We start from the raw sequence: 17,572 nt of genomic DNA, 5'->3' as shown, positions 1-17,572 counted from the left end.
AATTTTTCACATGGGTAACTAACTACATAGATATATAAAATTTTTTTTTTTTTTTTTTAATGTATTAAAATATTGATTTTGATTTGGTTTGATTGGGTTTGATTCGATTTCATTGGAGTGGGTATCTTTATTGGGCCGAAAGAGCACTTCGCGGGCCTAGCTCTTTAGAGAAAGTGAAGGAAGAGTTGGTACTGGGCCAGGCCCAATTACCATTTCTCAATATTGAATCGTGAAGTACTGCTTTTGTTCCAAATAATGAAATATTTTAGAAACAAACATAAACAAAGATTAAACTATTTTAAGAATAAATCTAGAACATAAAATCTAACAAGTAGGTCTATTCTGATGCAAAAATCAAATATATATATATATTTTTTTTTTTGTTGTGTGAAACCAACACTTTTGATGTTATTTGACATACAATTAAACTGCAGACCCTTGTTCGGTCGGTAACGTTTAGACTGTTCCTTAAGAACTTGGCTGATACAGGAGATTTGTGATGCTGTTCTGGGACTTGATTGGCTAATGCAGTTTGAAACAAATTATTCTTATGGGTCCTGGAAGGATTGGATTTACGTCGATTATCAAAAGCTAAAAGGAAGCAATCTCTGGTGGAGCATGTTCTGACTAATGGAATTGCTCATATTCGCTCAAGAAATCGTAGAATCATTTTCCATAAGTAACAAAACAAAAGGAATTTTTGTGATTATACAATACCGATCTTGGCACACTCACGATAAGCTTTGAGGAAAATTTAAACTTTATTTTCACTTTTCAACTGGTCTTGTGGCTTCGTCAGATCTTAGGTGAGATTTGTCATTGCTAACTAAACACAACTAGTATAGAATTCAAGATTGTTTGGGCACACACACTGCCTGTGCGTGCATATTCAATCATCTATGACTTGGCTGACTTACCTCTACACTAGGCCAAGTCATTTGACTCGACATTACCTCTACTTGAGGCCAAGGTCTTTTGATGCAATGTCGCATCTCATTTCTCATCTTGGTTCCCAATTAACATGACCCACATGTCATGATGTCATCCCAAGTCACGGGATGTCGCCAGCCATCACAGCTCACTTGGTCATGTAATTGAGAATGGACTTATGTGTCGTTCATTACACCAGGACATCCTGAACATCCATCCATCCGGGTTCTATCGAGACATTGGACCTTCCCATGTTCATGACGTATCATTTACGAAATTCGTAACGGATAGTGGGTGCATGATCCAACCTCCAACATATGGGCTGGAGGCCCAATGCCAACATTACACCCGAACATCCTGAACATCCATCGGGTTCTATCGAGACATTGGACCTTCCCATATTCATGACATATCATTTACGAAATTCGTAATGGATAGAGCTGCATGATCCAAACTCTGACATATGGGTTGGAGGCCCAATGTCAACACTTAAACACTGTTCTTGAAAAATCCATTTCAGAGGAAGTCAACAAGAGATTCGTTTCTCAACACTCACCCTCATTGTGATATACTCATGTGCCCTCACCCTCACTGTGATACACTCATATGTCATAGGGTAGCTCGCTCTTAAGCCGTTGCTTAAGCCATATGGCCTAGGAATGGTGGAGTATTCAATTGACACCAAATTGGTGAGCTTTCATCTTTAATATAAACGAATTTAACTCTAGAGCCGCATGCCGCAACTCATGCCAAAACTCCAACTTTTGAGGTTATGGTCTAGGGCCCTACCCGATCCTCTTCGAACTTGTCTTTGATTCAATTTTAACCTTCACATGGCTAGATGAGCACCACTTGAGAGACAAATCTCGTTCTCTTGAACCTTGTGTATGCCTCGTTCTGGCTTGAATATATGATGCACTGTTCTCCATGGTCACATAAGCACTACTTTGAGAGTGGCCCCTTGCAGTCAAATCGAAATCGCATAGGCTTCCAAATTGGATCGTATTTGATCCCTAGAGTAAATACGTGAGAATATTTGAGAGTGCCACATAACCCAAGACGACAGCGTTTAATCCCTTGAGCTAGTACGTGGTATGATTCTTTCACGTGCTGAGGGCGGAGGTGCGTGATTTGGCTGCCGGCGAATTGATATTTAGTTATTATTATTTATTTATATATTCTAAATTGAAATATTTAACTAAATGTTTTTTTTAACGTATTTCCAAGTTTATTTGAAATTCTTCCTCCACGACCGACATTTTTGTCATTTTCTTAATTTCATTTTCTTTTAATCAAATAAAAATGTGTTAGAATTGGGATCCTTCTTAAAACTGAAAATATATAATTATTCTAATCAAATCAAAGTTTTAATTATTGTGAAAATAAAACGTTCATCTAAAGTCGTACNTGCCATTTATTGTATATACTAATCTATAATTGAGATTAGAGGAGTTTGATATAGAACGTCTGTGCAATTCCTTTAATACAAAAAAATAAAAAAATAAAAATAAAAAAAAAAGATCTCGGTGTCGCTCTTGGATTATAATAATACGACAACCCGAATTATTTGAGACCAAAGGTCACATCGAACCGGCGGTCTTTTGGATTACTATAACAGGAGAAGCCGAATTATATGAGACCAAAAGGTCACATCGGACCGGGCCAATCTCCCTTGGTCCGTTCCTCTTCCTAGGCACGCCCTATGAAGTAGGAGGAAGCTACGGGGAAAATCACTTCAACAAAGAAGCCAAGTACAAGGAAGTCCCAGCCAAACGCTGCAGCTTAGAATCTTTTTTGACAAGCTTTTTAGCAATCTTCATGATGCGCACCCCGCCTTCCGACACCGTATCGGTACACGTGACGTAGAAGGTCGAAACCCCACTGAGGCTCGATTGAAGACTCGCCTTGTCGTTTTTCTCCAAACTCAGTAGGCTACTCTGCAGGTCATCAATGGCTGAGTCGTAGTTCTCTGTGCACACCCCTATGAAACCCGGTTCCCCCATCTTCTCGCTCGATGTTTTCGCCCGTTTTGTTTCCGACAACAGTTGTTCGATCGTTTTCTTAATCGCCGGTCTCGGATCGCTCGACCCTTTCACGTACGACCGGCACAGCGGCACGTCGTCTGCTTTCTCGCAGATGTCGACTCCCTCGGCTTCGCCCTCCAATACCATAGCGGCCGCCACAAATACCATAACCAACTGCTTTCCACCCATTGTAATTTAATTTAATTTAATTTAATTTATTATTATTATTTTTTTTCTTTTTATTAGTGTTTTGGGAATATGGCGATGGTTTGGTCTTTATAAGCTTCTTCGGTGCCTCCGTGGCTGTACACGACTCTTAACAGTTTTCCTCACCAACGGGTTGTTTTGTTTGGCTTTCCTTCATTCTAGTGTGAGATTGAATGTTTCTTTACCTTTAAATTAAATTCATTTTTTCCAAAATAATTAGATTCTAACTATATAAAATTAATTAACTAATAATACTATACTCTTTAAAGAAAATAACTCCATTGAATTTTTAAATAATATTTTAAAATTAAAGATCACATATATTATTTAATGGGTATATATTAAACATTTTAATGTAAATATATGTGTTTGAATATACGAGTTAAATGCCTATAGAAAATAATTATCGTTATTAAATGTTTGTGTTGCCTTCATAATTAATGTATGAAAAATAAATATTTATGTATATTAATTATATATTTGATATACTTTTATTATATCGTTTATATGGCTGCTACATGCATAAAAGGACAAGAGTTTGGATACAAATGATATACACAGCTCAACATTACTAGATTTTTTTGTGCTAAAGTAATAAAAAAAATGTATTTAATTTTATCAGTAATATATCTAAATTAATTTAAAATATAAGTTCAAATATTAGTGTAATTCAGGTATACTTTGGAATATTATATTTAGTAGTATAGAAAATATATATTCACTAAGGAGGGAAATTATATAACCATTAAGGAGGGACTCTGGAATATATGAGAGAGTGTAGGGAGTCTTCTCCTTGGACCCGCTTGGATATTTGGGTTCGGTCAAGTGAGTTTGTAAAGAAGCTAGTTTCGAATTGATTACTTAATGAAAATGAACCAAATTGAAAAAAAAAAAAATCGACTAGGCAGTCCATTATTTAATATCTTGGAAATTCGAATAAGAAAGGGCAAAGAATCGATACGTTATTCAATGCCCTAGAAGGAGACGGTGCTCAGTAAGAGATTGAACAGAAGCCCCAAGCCCCACCTGGGTTATCCTAAGATTGAAGAGAAGCCCCACCTGGGTTATCGTAACCTAACCTCCCATCCCTTCAAGATTCTGTCCGACTTTTCTTAAGAGTGAATATATTTATTTATAGAATAAAATCAAAATTATTAGATACTTTTATAGGTAGATGAAAATAATAAAATATCTAAATCCATTAACTTACAGAAGGTGACGTGGAAAAACAATAATTCTCACCTTCTAATATATATATAAGATCTATTTGAAACAAATTGTGAAATTTGATTCCACTGTCGCCTTCTATGATTATCACATTACGACAAGTCGGAATCATTTAAGACCAAAACGATACATCGGTCGGCCCAAACGCCCGTTCCTCTTCCTAAGCACGGCCTACGAAGCGATGGAAAAATTACTTCAACAAAGAGGCCAAGTGCAAGCAATTGGCAGCCATATGTCGCAGCACAACGTCGACGCTCATGAGGTCTCCAACTTTCTTGGAGTTGCCGCTTTCCATCACCGCATCATCGCACGTGACGTAGTCCGTCAATGCCGCAGACAGGCTGATTTTCAGGCTAGGCTTGTCGTTTTTCGTCAAGTACTGAACACTTTTCTGCAGGTCCGTAACGGCGTCGTCGTAGTTCTGTTTGCACACGTCTAGACACTTCATAGCGCCCAGCTTCATGCTCGACTCTTTCGCGTGTTTTGTTTCCAATATCAGGTGTTCAATCGCTGCCTGCAACCCGGCTGCCGGCTCGGTGGCGCCTTTCACGGAAGACCGGCACAGCGACATGTATTCCGCTTTCTCACAGATGTCGGCCCCGTCAGCTTGCCCGGCGAGGACGGCGGCCGCGACAAAGAGCAAAACCATGTGTTTTTCTGCCATTCTAATTTAATAAAATAAATAGCTTTGGGATTTATTTATTTATTTATTTATGTATTTATTTAGTTTTCAACTTCTTCCTCGAGGTCTGTGTGAACTTGGCGTGTTTGGGTGCTTATATGCTCTTCAGTGCCTTCTTAACTGCCCAATAATAACGGCTAGTTTTGTGAGCCTTTCCTTGATTCTAGGGTTAGAATCGGTATTTCCTTAGCTTTAAATAGCAAATTGGCTCTATTTGAGGACTTCAATTTTTTTTTTAAAAAAAATTATTTATTCACACGTTTTCTTTTAACAAATTTCAAGACATGTGTCAGAAGTGTTTGGACGATGAAGTCCACATTCAATTAATTTAAGAAATAATCATGAGTTTATAATTAAAAAATACTCTCTTTNGCTTTAAATAGCAAATTGGCTCTATTTGAGGACTTCAATTTTTAAAAAAAAAATTATTTATTCACACATCTTCTTTTAACAAATTTCAAGACATGACTTTAACATGTATCAGAAGTGTTTAGACAATAGAAGTCGAGTAATTTAAGAAATAATCATGAGTTTATAATTAAAAAATACTCTCTTAATTGGAGTGAGACCTTAATTAATAACATTTGTCCAGAGCTATAAATTTTATAGCAACTAATTTCTTCCTTTTAGTATTACAAATAAAATAATTAAAAAAAACAATTTGAATTTCAAATTCCCGGCACTACTTTTAAAAAGTATATTTAATGCCACTANAATTTGAATTTCAAATTCCCGGCACTACTTTTAAAAAGTATATATAATGCCACTGNAATAACATTTGTCCAGAGCTATAAATTTTATAGCAACTAATTTCTTCCTTTTAGTATTACAAATAAAATAATTAAAAAAAACAATTTGAATTTCAAATTCCCGGCACTACTTTTAAAAAGTATATTTAATGCCACTAGGGTCCACGTGGCTGATTCTGATTGGAAATAGAAAAGATTATTTTATTTAATAGGAGGAAAGGATTGACTTGGGCAACCTTTGAGCTAACCACCAAGTTGACTACGAATCTTAAGCCAGATTCATATAATATGAATAAACAAATAAATTGAATTAAAAAAATGGTGCAGAATATTCTTGGATACTCAGGAGTGGTCCCACCTTCATGGTTGAATATTCCACCNGGATTGACTTGGGCAACCTTTGAGCTAACCACCAAGTTGACTATGAATCTTAAGCCAGATTCATATAATATGAATAAACAAATAAATTGAATTAAAAAAACGATGCAGAATATTCTTGGATACTCGGGAGTGGTCCCACCTTCATGGTTGAATATTCCACCGTCCCTACTTTACGACTTTCAATTAATTATCTTCGTAACGCTCCTACCTAAATATCAAAGCTTCTCAATTACTAACATCAATTATAAATATTAAATAATTTTAATAATTTTACTGAGCGAGTAAGATAAGATTTAGTTTGGTAGTAACTAAATTTTTTTATATTTTCTAAAAATGTAACCGAACTAATAGCCGGAGCTAATTAAATTCTTGAATTACAGTTTTGTTTTGCAAATAGNAAATTTTTTTATATTTTCTAAAAATGTAACCGAACTAATAGCCCGAGCTAATTAAATTCTTGAATTACAGTTTTGTTTTGCAAATAGGGTAATTTTGTTTGGTGTAAATACATTTTCTTTTTCGATAATCTGTGTGGGTATATTCCGGTTTTGTCGTTTATCGTTATATCGTATATGACAAGGACAGACTGGACTTTTCAATGTAAAGGTCAGAATCTGAGGGTATATCCCGTGTGTTGACTTTTGTGTCCATTGCCATCCGACCTCACATATCACATGGATAGAACGGTCTTTTCACAACGAACTTAGGTTAATCTCCGACTTTGTTGAATATCCTGTGGGTGGGTATAGTTGTAATTTTAGAGAGAAATAGACCTTGTTATTAAAAAATGGTGAGTTGGCATGGCTAGTTAGTATTGGGTGACCTCATTCATACGCATATATTCATCATTTTGTATACAATCGTCTTCTTCATGTCTCTAAGTCGTTGTTTTTGTTTGGAGTAAAACCAATTTGCGTCGATAACTATGTCGGTATAAGGCTGAGATTTGGCCTATTCCACCATATTTTCCGGCTTCCAATCTTCCCCTTTTCGATCCCTCAAAGAGCCATCCTAAATTCCCTTTAAATAATTTCCCAAATTCCCAATTTTAAACAAAATTCAGCCGTGAATATGGCGGTTCAAGGCGGAGCACCGGCGGCTCAGCCCAGGAAGTTCTCTCTTCCGGTGGACTCCGAACACAAATCCACCAAATTCAATATATTCTCCGTCGCAGCTCCTCACATGCGAACGTTTCACCTGTCGTGGATTTCGTTCTGCGCTTGTTTCGTTTCAAGTTTTGCGGCAGCTCCTCTGCTTCCGGTGATCCGCGACAATCTTAATTTAACCGACACTGACATTGGGAACGCCGGAATTGCCTCCGTCTCCGGCGCTGTCTTTGCCCGTATCATGATGGGTTCCGCCTGTGATTTAGTCGGACCACGTCTCGCCTCTGCCTCACTCATCCTCATAACCTCGCCGGCTGTTTATTTAACCTCCATAGCCTCATCCCCTGCTTCGTTTTTTCTCGTTCGATTCTTCACTGGATTCTCTCTCGCCACATTCGTCTCGACCCAATTCTGGATGAGCTCAATGTTCTCCTCCACCGTCGTCGGCACCGCCAATGGCGTAGCCGGCGGTTGGGGGAACTTAGGCGGCGGCGCAACACAGCTGATTATGCCGTACGTGTTCGCCATCATCGAGCACATCGGCGCAACGAAATTCACTGCGTGGAGAATCGCTTTCTTCATCCCAGCGATTTTCCAAACGCTTTCGGCCTTTGCGGTTCTGATGCTCGGCGAGGACACGCCGGACGGGAACTTCGGGGAGCTGCAGAAAACAGGGGAGAAGGCAAAAGACAAATTTTCAACGGTGGTGTACAATGGGGCGAAGAATTACAGGGGATGGATTTTGGCATTGACTTATGGGTACTGTTTTGGGGTGGAATTAACGATTGACAATATAATAGCGAATTATTTCTACGATAGATTCAATTTGAACCTGCACACGGCAGGGATCATAGCGGCGAGCTTTGGGCTGGCTAACCTTTTTTCGAGGCCGTACGGAGGGATACTGTCGGACGTGGTGGCGAAGAGGTACGGCATGAGGGGTAGGCTGTGGGCTCTGTGGTTGGTGCAGACATTGGGCGGTGTTTTCTGTGTGATTCTTGGATTGGTTCAGTCTTTGAGTGTTTCCATTGCCATTATGATTATTTTCTCTCTCTTTGTTCAAGCTGCGTGTGGACTTACATTTGGCGTCGTTCCTTTCATCTCCAGAAGGTACATAATCCCAAACTTTTTTTTATTTTTTATTTTATTATTATTATTATTATTTTGCAAAATTGGGCTTGGATTTTTATAAAGTAAATAGGAAAATAAATAAGTATTAAAACTTTGAAGAATAAGAATATGAAATAAAATAAATGTGAAGATGACTTGTATATATATACTTTCCATGTTTGACCACCGTAAAAAAGAAAAAATAGAAAGATATGATTAATTCTTTACAACGATGTTAAACCTTATATGGCTATGTAGACAAACACTTTTGGACGTGTAGACAAACATTTTAATAAAAGTGTTCAGGGGTTGGTTGGATTGGGTTAAGACATCTTTCTAAACTCAAATCAAACAACTCTTATTAAATAATGAACTCAATCCAATCATAAATTTTTTTAAGGCGGAATTGAGTTGAGTTGTTTTAATCTTTTATTTAATTTTTTATTTTTTAATAAAAATAAAATATTAGTCTGTAAAACATCTATTTTATTAAAATTTGCCATTCAAATTCAATATATATTTTGCAAACTTATCATAAATAATAAATATGAAATTAAATAAATGTATATTTTTGATTCAAATAAGTTCATAATTCAACCAAAAACGATATAATTTAGATTGGGTTGTTGGGGTGATCGATTTTTTTGAACACTCTAACATTTTAAGCTTTGGTGACAGGTCGTTGGGGGTAATATCGGGGATGACAGGAGCGGGGGGGAACGTGGGGTCGGTACTAACTCAGCTGATATTCTTCAGAGGGTCAAGATACAGCAAAGAGAAGGGGATAAGTCTGATGGGAGTGATGATAATAGGGTGCACTCTTCCAATAGTGTTAATATATTTCCCACAATGGGGCAGCATGCTGACCGGACCAGCTTCCTCCAAGATAGCTTCCGAGGAAGAGTATTACTTGTCGGAGTGGACCCCTGAGGAGAAGGCCAAAGGCTACCATTTGGCTGCCCTCAAGTTTGCTGATAACAGCCGAACTGAAAGAGGCAAAAGCCTTAGTAAGGGCACTGCTGATGCTGCCTCTGCCGCGGCTTCACCTCACGTCTGAGAGAACATAAAAAAAACCATGTTGGGCTTGAAGTTTGGGCCTTTCTGTTATTGGGCTTAAGGCCCACTTCCACGACGCAATTCGTACGTACTCCGTTTATGCTACTTAAGCTTTGTTTTTTCTTCCTCTTCCGTCCACGTGTAGTGGGAGACAAGATTTAATCGGTTATGTTTAAGTTAGGTAAATAATTGTTACTTGTTAGTATGATTATCTATAAATTTCATGTAAGCTCTATTTTAATTTATAATAATTCAGATTGGGATCAACTCAGTTGGTTCTTAATCTATTTTCCGAATTAAAATATATTCTCAAAAGTTAGTTAGTTGGTGAATATGAATGAAGATTGAACCTTCAGTCCCAATTCTACCCAAGTAGTAATATTTTCATATTTATTTACACTTTTGAGTGGTAGATATTGTGTATCTATTTTCCTAAATTCTAAAAGTTATAAGCCACCGCCCAACCTAATAGGTAAGTTATAAATTTTATGAGTCAGGTTGAGTTCTTATGTTCTCCTAAAGTTAGATTGGATTGAATCGAACCAACTCGAATTTATTGTTAATTTTAAAATTACATATTTACTTTTGATAAAATTATATCTATATATTTTTATTTAATTACCTAATTAATTTTTTATTATTTATTCTCCAGCAACCCCTTAAAAGGTTTTAATTATTTGAAAAATATTTTTGTAATAATAATATTAAAATTTAGTTGCAAATTTTAATTAAATAACTACAAATGATTAATGCTTCACAAATTAACATTTTATTTTTATTAAAAATAAAAGATGGAAAATCACTCCAATCCAAATCAATGAGGTTAAATCGGGTTAGATTCATTATTTAACAAGAATTGTTTGAATTAAAAAAATCGATAAGATGAGACATAAAATGTCTAAATCTAACCCAAACACGGACTTCTTTCCTCACAAGCATTCCTCCACTATAACCATCATTAAACTCTGTTTTAGTTAGCCCTTTCTTCTCCACCAAACAATTTACCAAGAGGCGAATAGAAGAATAAATCACCACTTCAACTCATTACAACTTCCAAAACCTTCTCAATAAAGTAAAAAAGTAACGTTTTTGGCAAATGGGTGGACGAAATTTGGGCCACTGTGTGTGTACTAATCGGGAAACGAGACACTCATAGACTCAGAAATGATATCAACGCCAAAGCCCACAACCATAAATGCTCTTACAATCATCACCTCTCTACATTTTCCAAAACTAAATCTGCAGAAGGGAAGCCGGAGAAGAGGAAAAACAGAAACAGAGAGAAAGTGGAGAGGTTTGTGCATTAGTAGCAGACATAATCATAATCATGGGACCTTGCAATTCTCCTAACAGCGCCACCGCCACCGCCGCTTCTCAAGCAGTAGTCTATGCTAGAAGGAAGGAGAGGGGCCTGAGATTTACCGTAAGAATTCCAACATAGGGAGCTTTGAAAGGCTGTGGATTGTGAAGATGGGTTGAGCTGGATGTCTATGAGATCAACGTCTATGCAAGGGATTTGGGTGCTGCAGGCTAAGTGAATAGGCTGCACCGTGTAACTTCCTATGATTTGATTGTATGTTATGCCTGATATTGCAACGGCTCCTGTTTGGTTATTGCATCTGTACTTGTCGCAGTAGTATTGGTCTATCATAATGGGTACCTTTACGTCAGAAACTTGGATTTTGGAGAATGATACGTTCTTCACTGACCCAACTCCTCCCTGTTCATATTCCATCAAACCCAATCACAAATCACACTCCTAACCTCATCAATCATGCTTAATAAACAGTTAGGAACCATGACTCCTTTGGAGCACTCGAACAAAGTACTTTGTTCGACACTTGAGTCACTTTTGACTACACCTTCAAGGCTTGTCACTTTTTTACTATGGACATGGCTAAGTTAAGAGCCTGACTCTAATACCATGTTAGGAACCATGACTCTCCACAATAGTATGATATTGTCTATTTTGAGTATAAGCTCTCATGGCTTTGCTTTTGGTTTTTCCGATCGGTTTCATACCAATGAAGATGTATTCCTTACTTAACCCATAATCAACCCTTTAATTAGTCGACGTGAGACTCCTCTCTCAACAATCTCAACAGAGAGTACATATAATAATTCAGAGTTCCACCATAATTAACCCCTTTGTTTTCTTTACCTGCCAGGTCTTGATTCTCACTCCTGAAAGAGTGTTTTGAATTGAGATGTTTTCGACAACAATATTGGAGACACATGCAGCTGTTCTATCTTTCCCAAGTCCGCCCAAGCTGTAATTATAGGCAACAAAATCATCTTTAGTGCTGACAATAATAATGTTTAAGAAAGTTGAGCAAAATGGTTAATTTGTAATCACTGCCATGAGTAATATTATCTACAGGAATTACCTTTGTGAAAAAGTAAAATTGATGAGGAGTTTATTTACCTTATGCCATGTCCAGGGCCACAATTGATATGATGAATGTGGATGTTGGAGCAGCCAGTCTGAATGGAAACACAGTCATCTCCTGTTAAAATAACAAATCTTATAATAAGTTGGTTCAATTGTGTAGTCCATTTTGTTTGAGGCGTAGCTTTACGTGAGATCCCACATTGGTTGGAGACGGAAACCTCTCTTTTAGTGGACGCGATTTATAACCTAACCCAGAAGGGAAAGCCTAAAGAGGACAATATCAATTGGTGATAGGCTTAGGCTGTTACAAATGGCATCAGAGCCAGGCATCGGGCGATGTGCCAATGAGGATGCTGAGCTTCCAAGGGGGTGGATTGTGAGATCCCACATTGGATGGAGAGGGGAACGAAGCATTCATTGTAAGGGTGTAGAAACTTCTCCCTAGTAGATGAGTTTTAAAACCTTGAGGAGAAGCCCAGAAGGAAAAGCCCAAAAAGGACAATACTAGCGGTGGACTTAGACTGTTATACTTTACCAGTGAATCGGAGATATGCTTCTTAACCTCATAATTTTCCAATATATAAGAGAGAAAATATGCAAATTTGAGTAAAAAATTGTTCTATGAGAAAATGAACATGTAAATAGATAGAAAAAGATGCAGTAAAAAAGTATGAACTCTGGAAAGAACAATGAAAATATTATTAAAGATGGGCTGTGAATTGGCTCTGTTCATACCACAGCTAATGTTGGAGTGTTGAATCTCGACATCTTGTGTGTTCTGCAGGTGAATGCCGTCGGTGTTGGGGCTGTTCTCCGGCGAAGAAATGGTGATATTGTCAACTTGGACCGTACCGGAGTTGTCAAACTTCAGATGGCACTGTGGACTGTTTATTATGGTGATATCACGAACTGTCACATTGAAACTGGAATAAAATCTTAATGCCTGTCATTAATTAGCAAAATATTCTTTTAAAAACTGTAATTATGAGCAAAAAGAAGAGAGAAAGAGTAACTGTAATTATGAGCAAAAAGAAGAGAGAAAGAGTAAGAAAAGTTTACAGTAGGCTTCATATCTGGAGTGTTCTTCATTTTCTTCTGCAGAAACAAAAACAACAAGACATGGTTTAGCTAAAACCACGATCTCTCAATGTAATTAGCATAATTTAATGAAGATTAAGAGAACCAACCTTGTTATTGTCGAATCTGGAGCGAGCCCACCAATTAAAGCCCATGCCATCCACAGTGCCAGAGCCTTGAATGGTGAAGTTATGAAGCCATTTAAAATTCAGCCATTGAAACAAGCTGGATTTAGGCCACGAACTCACTTTGGTAGGCGCCAATACAGCTCCATCAACCTGATTTGGAATGCCACTTCCAATTAAATATCTTATCCTTGGAACTCTAAGCAGCACTAATTTATTGACATGACGAGTCAAAAGAATATACTTTTTGTCTTTTTTTGAAACATTCTCAAACATACCAAACCCCTGAAGGAGAAGAAAACAAGGCAAACCTGAAGAACGAGCTGAGGCATACAAGGGCCTTTTAGAGTTATGGGTTTGATGAGAAACTTGTACTGTGATGGTATTTCTAATGTAGCTCCAGTAATCTCGCATGCAGCTTCCCATGCTGCTTGAAGTGCCTGCATAAGATGGTTTTTTTCACAGGTTCAAAACAGGACATCAGTCACCATTTTAAGGTTGTTTTGGACAGTTTTTACCTTGGAATCATCAGAAACTCCATTGCCCTTTGCTCCAAAAGACAAGATATTAAAAATGGTGGACTGGGTTTGATTGTAATCAGGAAATGGAGGTGGTGCAGGACCTGAACCATTGCCATTGTCAACACCCTTTTGCTTCTGATGCTTGTTTTTCTTGCTGTGATATTGCTTCCTTGCCTCCACTCTAACTACAGAAGAAGACACCAGCAAAGAGACCACCAAAAACAGAACCAATGAAAGAGTTAAATTCTTGCTTCTTTGTTTCATCTCCAAAAGCATTATTATTTCACTTTAACACTAGAGGACTTTAAGCTAAGTTCAATTGGAAATGGAAACAGGGTAGTGAAGTCTTCAGTATATATATATAGAGAATTCAAGGCATGTCATATTCAAAAAATCAAAAAGAAAAACAGCCCATTTTCCAAAAAGGAATTACCTATTGGCATCTAACAGCCAGCTCAAAAAGAATAAACATAAAGAAAACTTCATCCTAAGCAAGTGAATGGTATTATAATTAGTGAAAGTTACAATTATTTGTAGCACCTTTGTTTGTTTGTTGTGTTTAAAACTATGAATCAGACAAATTATGAAAGCAACCTACGGCACAGCGAATGGATAACATAATGTTTTCAAGATTAAAAATTAAAAATACAAATAAATTAATTGTAACAGCTAAAAGTGCACGCTAACGGATGTTGTCTTCTTGGGGCTTTCACTTTCGAGCTTCCTCTATGGTTTTTAAAATGTACAAGAAAGGTTTTCACACCCTTATAAGGAATGCTTCATTCTCCTCTCTAATCGATGCGGGATCTCATAGTCTACCTCCCTTGGGGACCAACGTCTTTGCTAGCACACCGCTCGGTGTCTGGCGCTGATACCATTTGTAACAGCTTAAGCCCACCGCTAGTAGATATTGTCCTCATTGAGCTTTCCCTTTCGGGCTTCCTCTCAAAGTTTTTAAAGCACACACTTATGGGAATGCTTCGGGATGTGGGATCCCGTGGGACACAATTATAATAATAATCATCCATTTGTTGGCTTTGATTACAATTAATCCCTCGGGGTAAATGCCAATGTAGTTGCAGGCCATGAACAATTAAACTCAAGAGCTGAACAATTTAAAGATGAACTTCTAACCAAGACACAGATTCATCAAGATTATAAATATGAAAGAAAAGGGTGTCAAAATGACAGCCCAAAATCAATGGTAACATGATCAGAAGCACCAAGCAGAAGGGGTTACTGGATTAGTGGGCTATCAGAACTCAGAAGCCCCATTATACAGAAAAGAGTCAAATGGGAGATAAAGAACAAAGTTTAGAGGGCAGAATGGAAATCAATAAATAAATAAGTAAAATCCACTGGGAAAAGGAGGTGGGTGTTGTGGTCTCTTTGTTGTGTTTGTGAGTAAATTTAATGGAGCATGAAATCATGGGGGCAGTTTATATAGTTGAATACCTGTAAAGTTGTATAAAGAGGCCTTTTCAAGAGAGCAAGTGGCTCGCACGTTGATGGAACTGGATATTCAACAAAGATGCGGCTCGGCATTACAGTAGTGACCTCCATTTGGCTCCATTCGAATCTGGCCACCTGGTTAGCCGTCGCACGCGGTGGCCCACTCGATGCTCCGGTCGGTGCCACTACGGCGATGCGCTTCTTCTTTCTTTCTTTCGACTCTCTGCTGTACCAGTTTAATGGTAGTTGCCAAAGCCGAGCCGAACGAGGAAGATGGGAGATTTTTGGATTTGGGCCTTGTGGTTAGTCTTTGGCCCAATTCAATATTGGGCCTCCCGTGATCTCTAAATATCTGGCCCAAAATTCCGTTTTAACCATTTGAGAGATGTTGGGTCTGGGCCTTATGAATAGCCCCTACGGCCCAATTTGTTTTTGAACCTAAATTCTCTCTGCCGTTCAAAAAATGTACTCTTCACTTCTTGAGCGTTTTCTACTAGTTTTGAAATACATTTTTAAAAAATAATATAATAATTATTAAATAATAATAATAATAATAATAAAAGTTTTTTTTTAAAATAAATGGTAATATTTGTTATTTATAATATAATTTCTTTAGTTTGGGAATAATAAAAGAAAGGAAATAAGTTCGGAGAATAGATCCTAAAAATATATATGGAAAAGGGTATAAATGACTCTTTATAGTAAAAATGACTCTTTATAGGATTGATTCGGTTGACATTATCCAAAAATGTGGTGTTTAACATCATCAATGAGAAGACGACGTCAGACCTGTTGAAGGCGATGTCGAATATGTACGAAAAAACATCAGCTATGCACAAGGTTTATTTGATGCGGAAATTGTTTAATCTACAAATGTATGAAAGTGCATCTGTTGCTGATCATATAAATGAATTCGATATGATGGTAAGTCAACTCAGTTCTATAAAAATTAATTTTGAAGATGAAATTAAAGCATTGATTTTGATACCATCTTTACCCGAGTCATGGGATATTGTTGTTGCTGATTTGAGAAACTGAAGTTCGATAAAATTCGAGATTTAGTTTTTAGCGAAAATATTCGCAAAGGAGAATCTAAATATTCATCTCGTAGTGTTCTCAGTCTTGACCAAAGGGAAATGAGTAAATTGAAGGGCCCAAACAAAGGTCGATCAAAATCAAATAATCGTGAAAAAAATTTAGACAGATCAAACGTAACGTGTTGGAGTTGTGGAGAAAAATGTCACTTTCGTACCGATTGTACAAATCAGAGAGGAAGAGGAAGTAGAATCACGAACAAAAAGGAGATGATGATTCTTTGAAAGTAGAATCACGAACGAAAAGGAGATGATGATTCTATAAATTTAATAGAAGACATTAGGGATGCTCTAATTCTTACCCGGGACAATCCGATTGAACCCTAGATTTTGGATTCATGTGCACCTTTTATTCGTCTCTAAATACAGAGTTTTCCGAAATTTTAAGGTAGAAACCTTCGAGAAGGCCTATTGTGCATAAAAACTTATCTATTTTCTTTTGTTACATAACTGAAGCCATTAATATAAATCTTTAGTCAATATTCTCTTTGCGTTTCATCTCTTTTTTGTTCACCTGGATCGTAATACAAATCAGCCAATATTCCCTTTTGCATTTTTTCTCTCCTATTTTTATGTTTATCCCGGTGTGTTCGTTGCTGTCGTGTGATCATTTTATGTTTATCCCAGTGTGTTCGTTGTTGTTGTGTGATCCTAAGTGTATAAAACTATAAGTGGCGGAATATTGATTTACGCAGTAGAATTAACTTTGTTTGGACTCTATTCTACGAAAAGTAGGTTTTTACTCGTCTCTCCCAGTTCACAACTAAATGATTACCAGACCACTTTGGCCATCTTATGAATAAACAATTAAACTAAAGTCTAATTTAATAATATTCCTTTTGGTCAGTCAAGCTTATTAATTCATAATGAATCTCTACTATTTGAGTTTCTTCCTCTGGATCGAATCCATAGAGACACTTACTCGTCTTCTTGCTTCACGAGTGTTGATGCTTTTGGACCATGTATGAACCATCTTTCTCACTCGGACTGTGATTTCTGTTATGGGCAGATGAAAACTCGGATCCTGCGTATGATGGGTGCTATGTTAGGTATGATTATTATAACTTCTTCATCGAATCTTTGAGTGCTGTGGATACGGCTGTTAGCTGTATGTGGGCGGTCGGGTTACAGTGGGTATCGGGCCGTGTTTAGTCATAATGCTAGGAAACTGGCGAGGAATTTGAGTGTAGCAGCGCTCAACAACGATGGCTTTTCTGAGTGATTATGCTGCAGCCCATGCATCTACAATACAAACATTTAGCAGCGCGACATGTTTCATGAAATATTGGCGGAGAAATGCTCTGATTTTTTCAGCACTCGTATTTCCCCATGGCTCCTGAATAAGCCCTTGCTAACCCAAGGCCATCCATGTCGATGGTTGTGAAAATGCTTACAGAAAACTTGAGATTTCCCAGCCAAAACAGCCACTATATCAAGTG

At 37.4% G+C, this 17,572-nt stretch overlaps 4 protein-coding genes across 4 annotated transcripts; 1 reads left to right on the top strand and 3 right to left on the bottom strand.

Moving 5' to 3' along the window:
- Positions 1-2,660: 2,660 nt before the first annotated feature.
- LOC111809488 lies at positions 2,661-3,143 on the bottom strand. The gene has a single exon (XM_023695935.1). It carries the CDS (start codon positions 3,141-3,143, stop codon positions 2,661-2,663), a length of 483 nt encoding a protein of 160 aa, XP_023551703.1.
- A 1,435-nt stretch (positions 3,144-4,578) lies between these two features.
- On the bottom strand, positions 4,579-5,052 carry LOC111809463 (pectinesterase 3-like). Its single transcript, XM_023695931.1, has one exon. It carries the CDS (start codon positions 5,050-5,052, stop codon positions 4,579-4,581), a length of 474 nt encoding a protein of 157 aa, XP_023551699.1.
- A 2,011-nt stretch (positions 5,053-7,063) lies between these two features.
- On the top strand, positions 7,064-9,771 carry LOC111809764 (high affinity nitrate transporter 2.5). Its single transcript, XM_023696181.1, has 2 exons — positions 7,064-8,416; positions 9,095-9,771. The coding sequence occupies exons 1-2, from the start codon at positions 7,272-7,274 to the stop codon at positions 9,471-9,473; spliced, it is 1,524 nt and encodes a 507-aa protein (XP_023551949.1). The 5' UTR covers positions 7,064-7,271; the 3' UTR covers positions 9,474-9,771.
- A 752-nt stretch (positions 9,772-10,523) lies between these two features.
- LOC111809387 (polygalacturonase At1g48100-like) lies at positions 10,524-16,925 on the bottom strand. Its single transcript, XM_023695842.1, has 10 exons — positions 16,909-16,925; positions 15,043-15,101; positions 13,585-13,772; positions 13,378-13,506; positions 13,052-13,219; positions 12,924-12,959; positions 12,600-12,807; positions 11,898-11,979; positions 11,634-11,742; positions 10,524-11,192 (listed from the first exon to the last, which is right to left on the bottom strand). The coding sequence occupies exons 1-10, from the start codon at positions 16,923-16,925 to the stop codon at positions 10,776-10,778; spliced, it is 1,413 nt and encodes a 470-aa protein (XP_023551610.1). The 3' UTR covers positions 10,524-10,775.
- Between the last annotated feature and the right edge of the window lie 647 nt (positions 16,926-17,572).

The sequence above is a fragment of the Cucurbita pepo genome, chromosome LG01 (genome assembly GCF_002806865.2).
Source record: "Cucurbita pepo subsp. pepo cultivar mu-cu-16 chromosome LG01, ASM280686v2, whole genome shotgun sequence".
Classification (NCBI taxonomy): domain Eukaryota; kingdom Viridiplantae; phylum Streptophyta; class Magnoliopsida; order Cucurbitales; family Cucurbitaceae; genus Cucurbita; species Cucurbita pepo.
The sequence above is the reverse complement of the archived record's forward strand: the minus strand, read 5'-3'. Positions and strand labels throughout refer to the sequence as shown.

What these genes read in the sequence shown, in the direction of transcription:
- LOC111809764 (XM_023696181.1), top strand. Translation starts at nt 7,272, where the DNA reads ATGGCGGTTCAAGGCGGAGCACCGGCGGCTCAGCCCAGGAAGTTCTCT. An exon ending in GTTCCTTTCATCTCCAGAAG is followed by an intron (nt 8,417 to 9,094) that starts GTACATAATCCC and finishes CTTTGGTGACAG; the next exon opens with GTCGTTGGGGGTAATATCGG.
- LOC111809488 (XM_023695935.1), bottom strand. Translation starts at nt 3,143, where the DNA reads ATGGGTGGAAAGCAGTTGGTTATGGTATTTGTGGCGGCCGCTATGGTA.
- LOC111809387 (XM_023695842.1), bottom strand. An exon ending in TGCCTCAGCTCGTTCTTCAG is followed by an intron (nt 13,220 to 13,377) that starts GTTTGCCTTGTT and finishes ATTCCAAATCAG; the next exon opens with GTTGATGGAGCTGTATTGGC. An exon ending in ACACTCCAACATTAGCTGTG is followed by an intron (nt 11,980 to 12,599) that starts GTATGAACAGAG and finishes TTATTTTAACAG; the next exon opens with GAGATGACTGTGTTTCCATT.
- LOC111809463 (XM_023695931.1), bottom strand. Translation starts at nt 5,052, where the DNA reads ATGGCAGAAAAACACATGGTTTTGCTCTTTGTCGCGGCCGCCGTCCTC.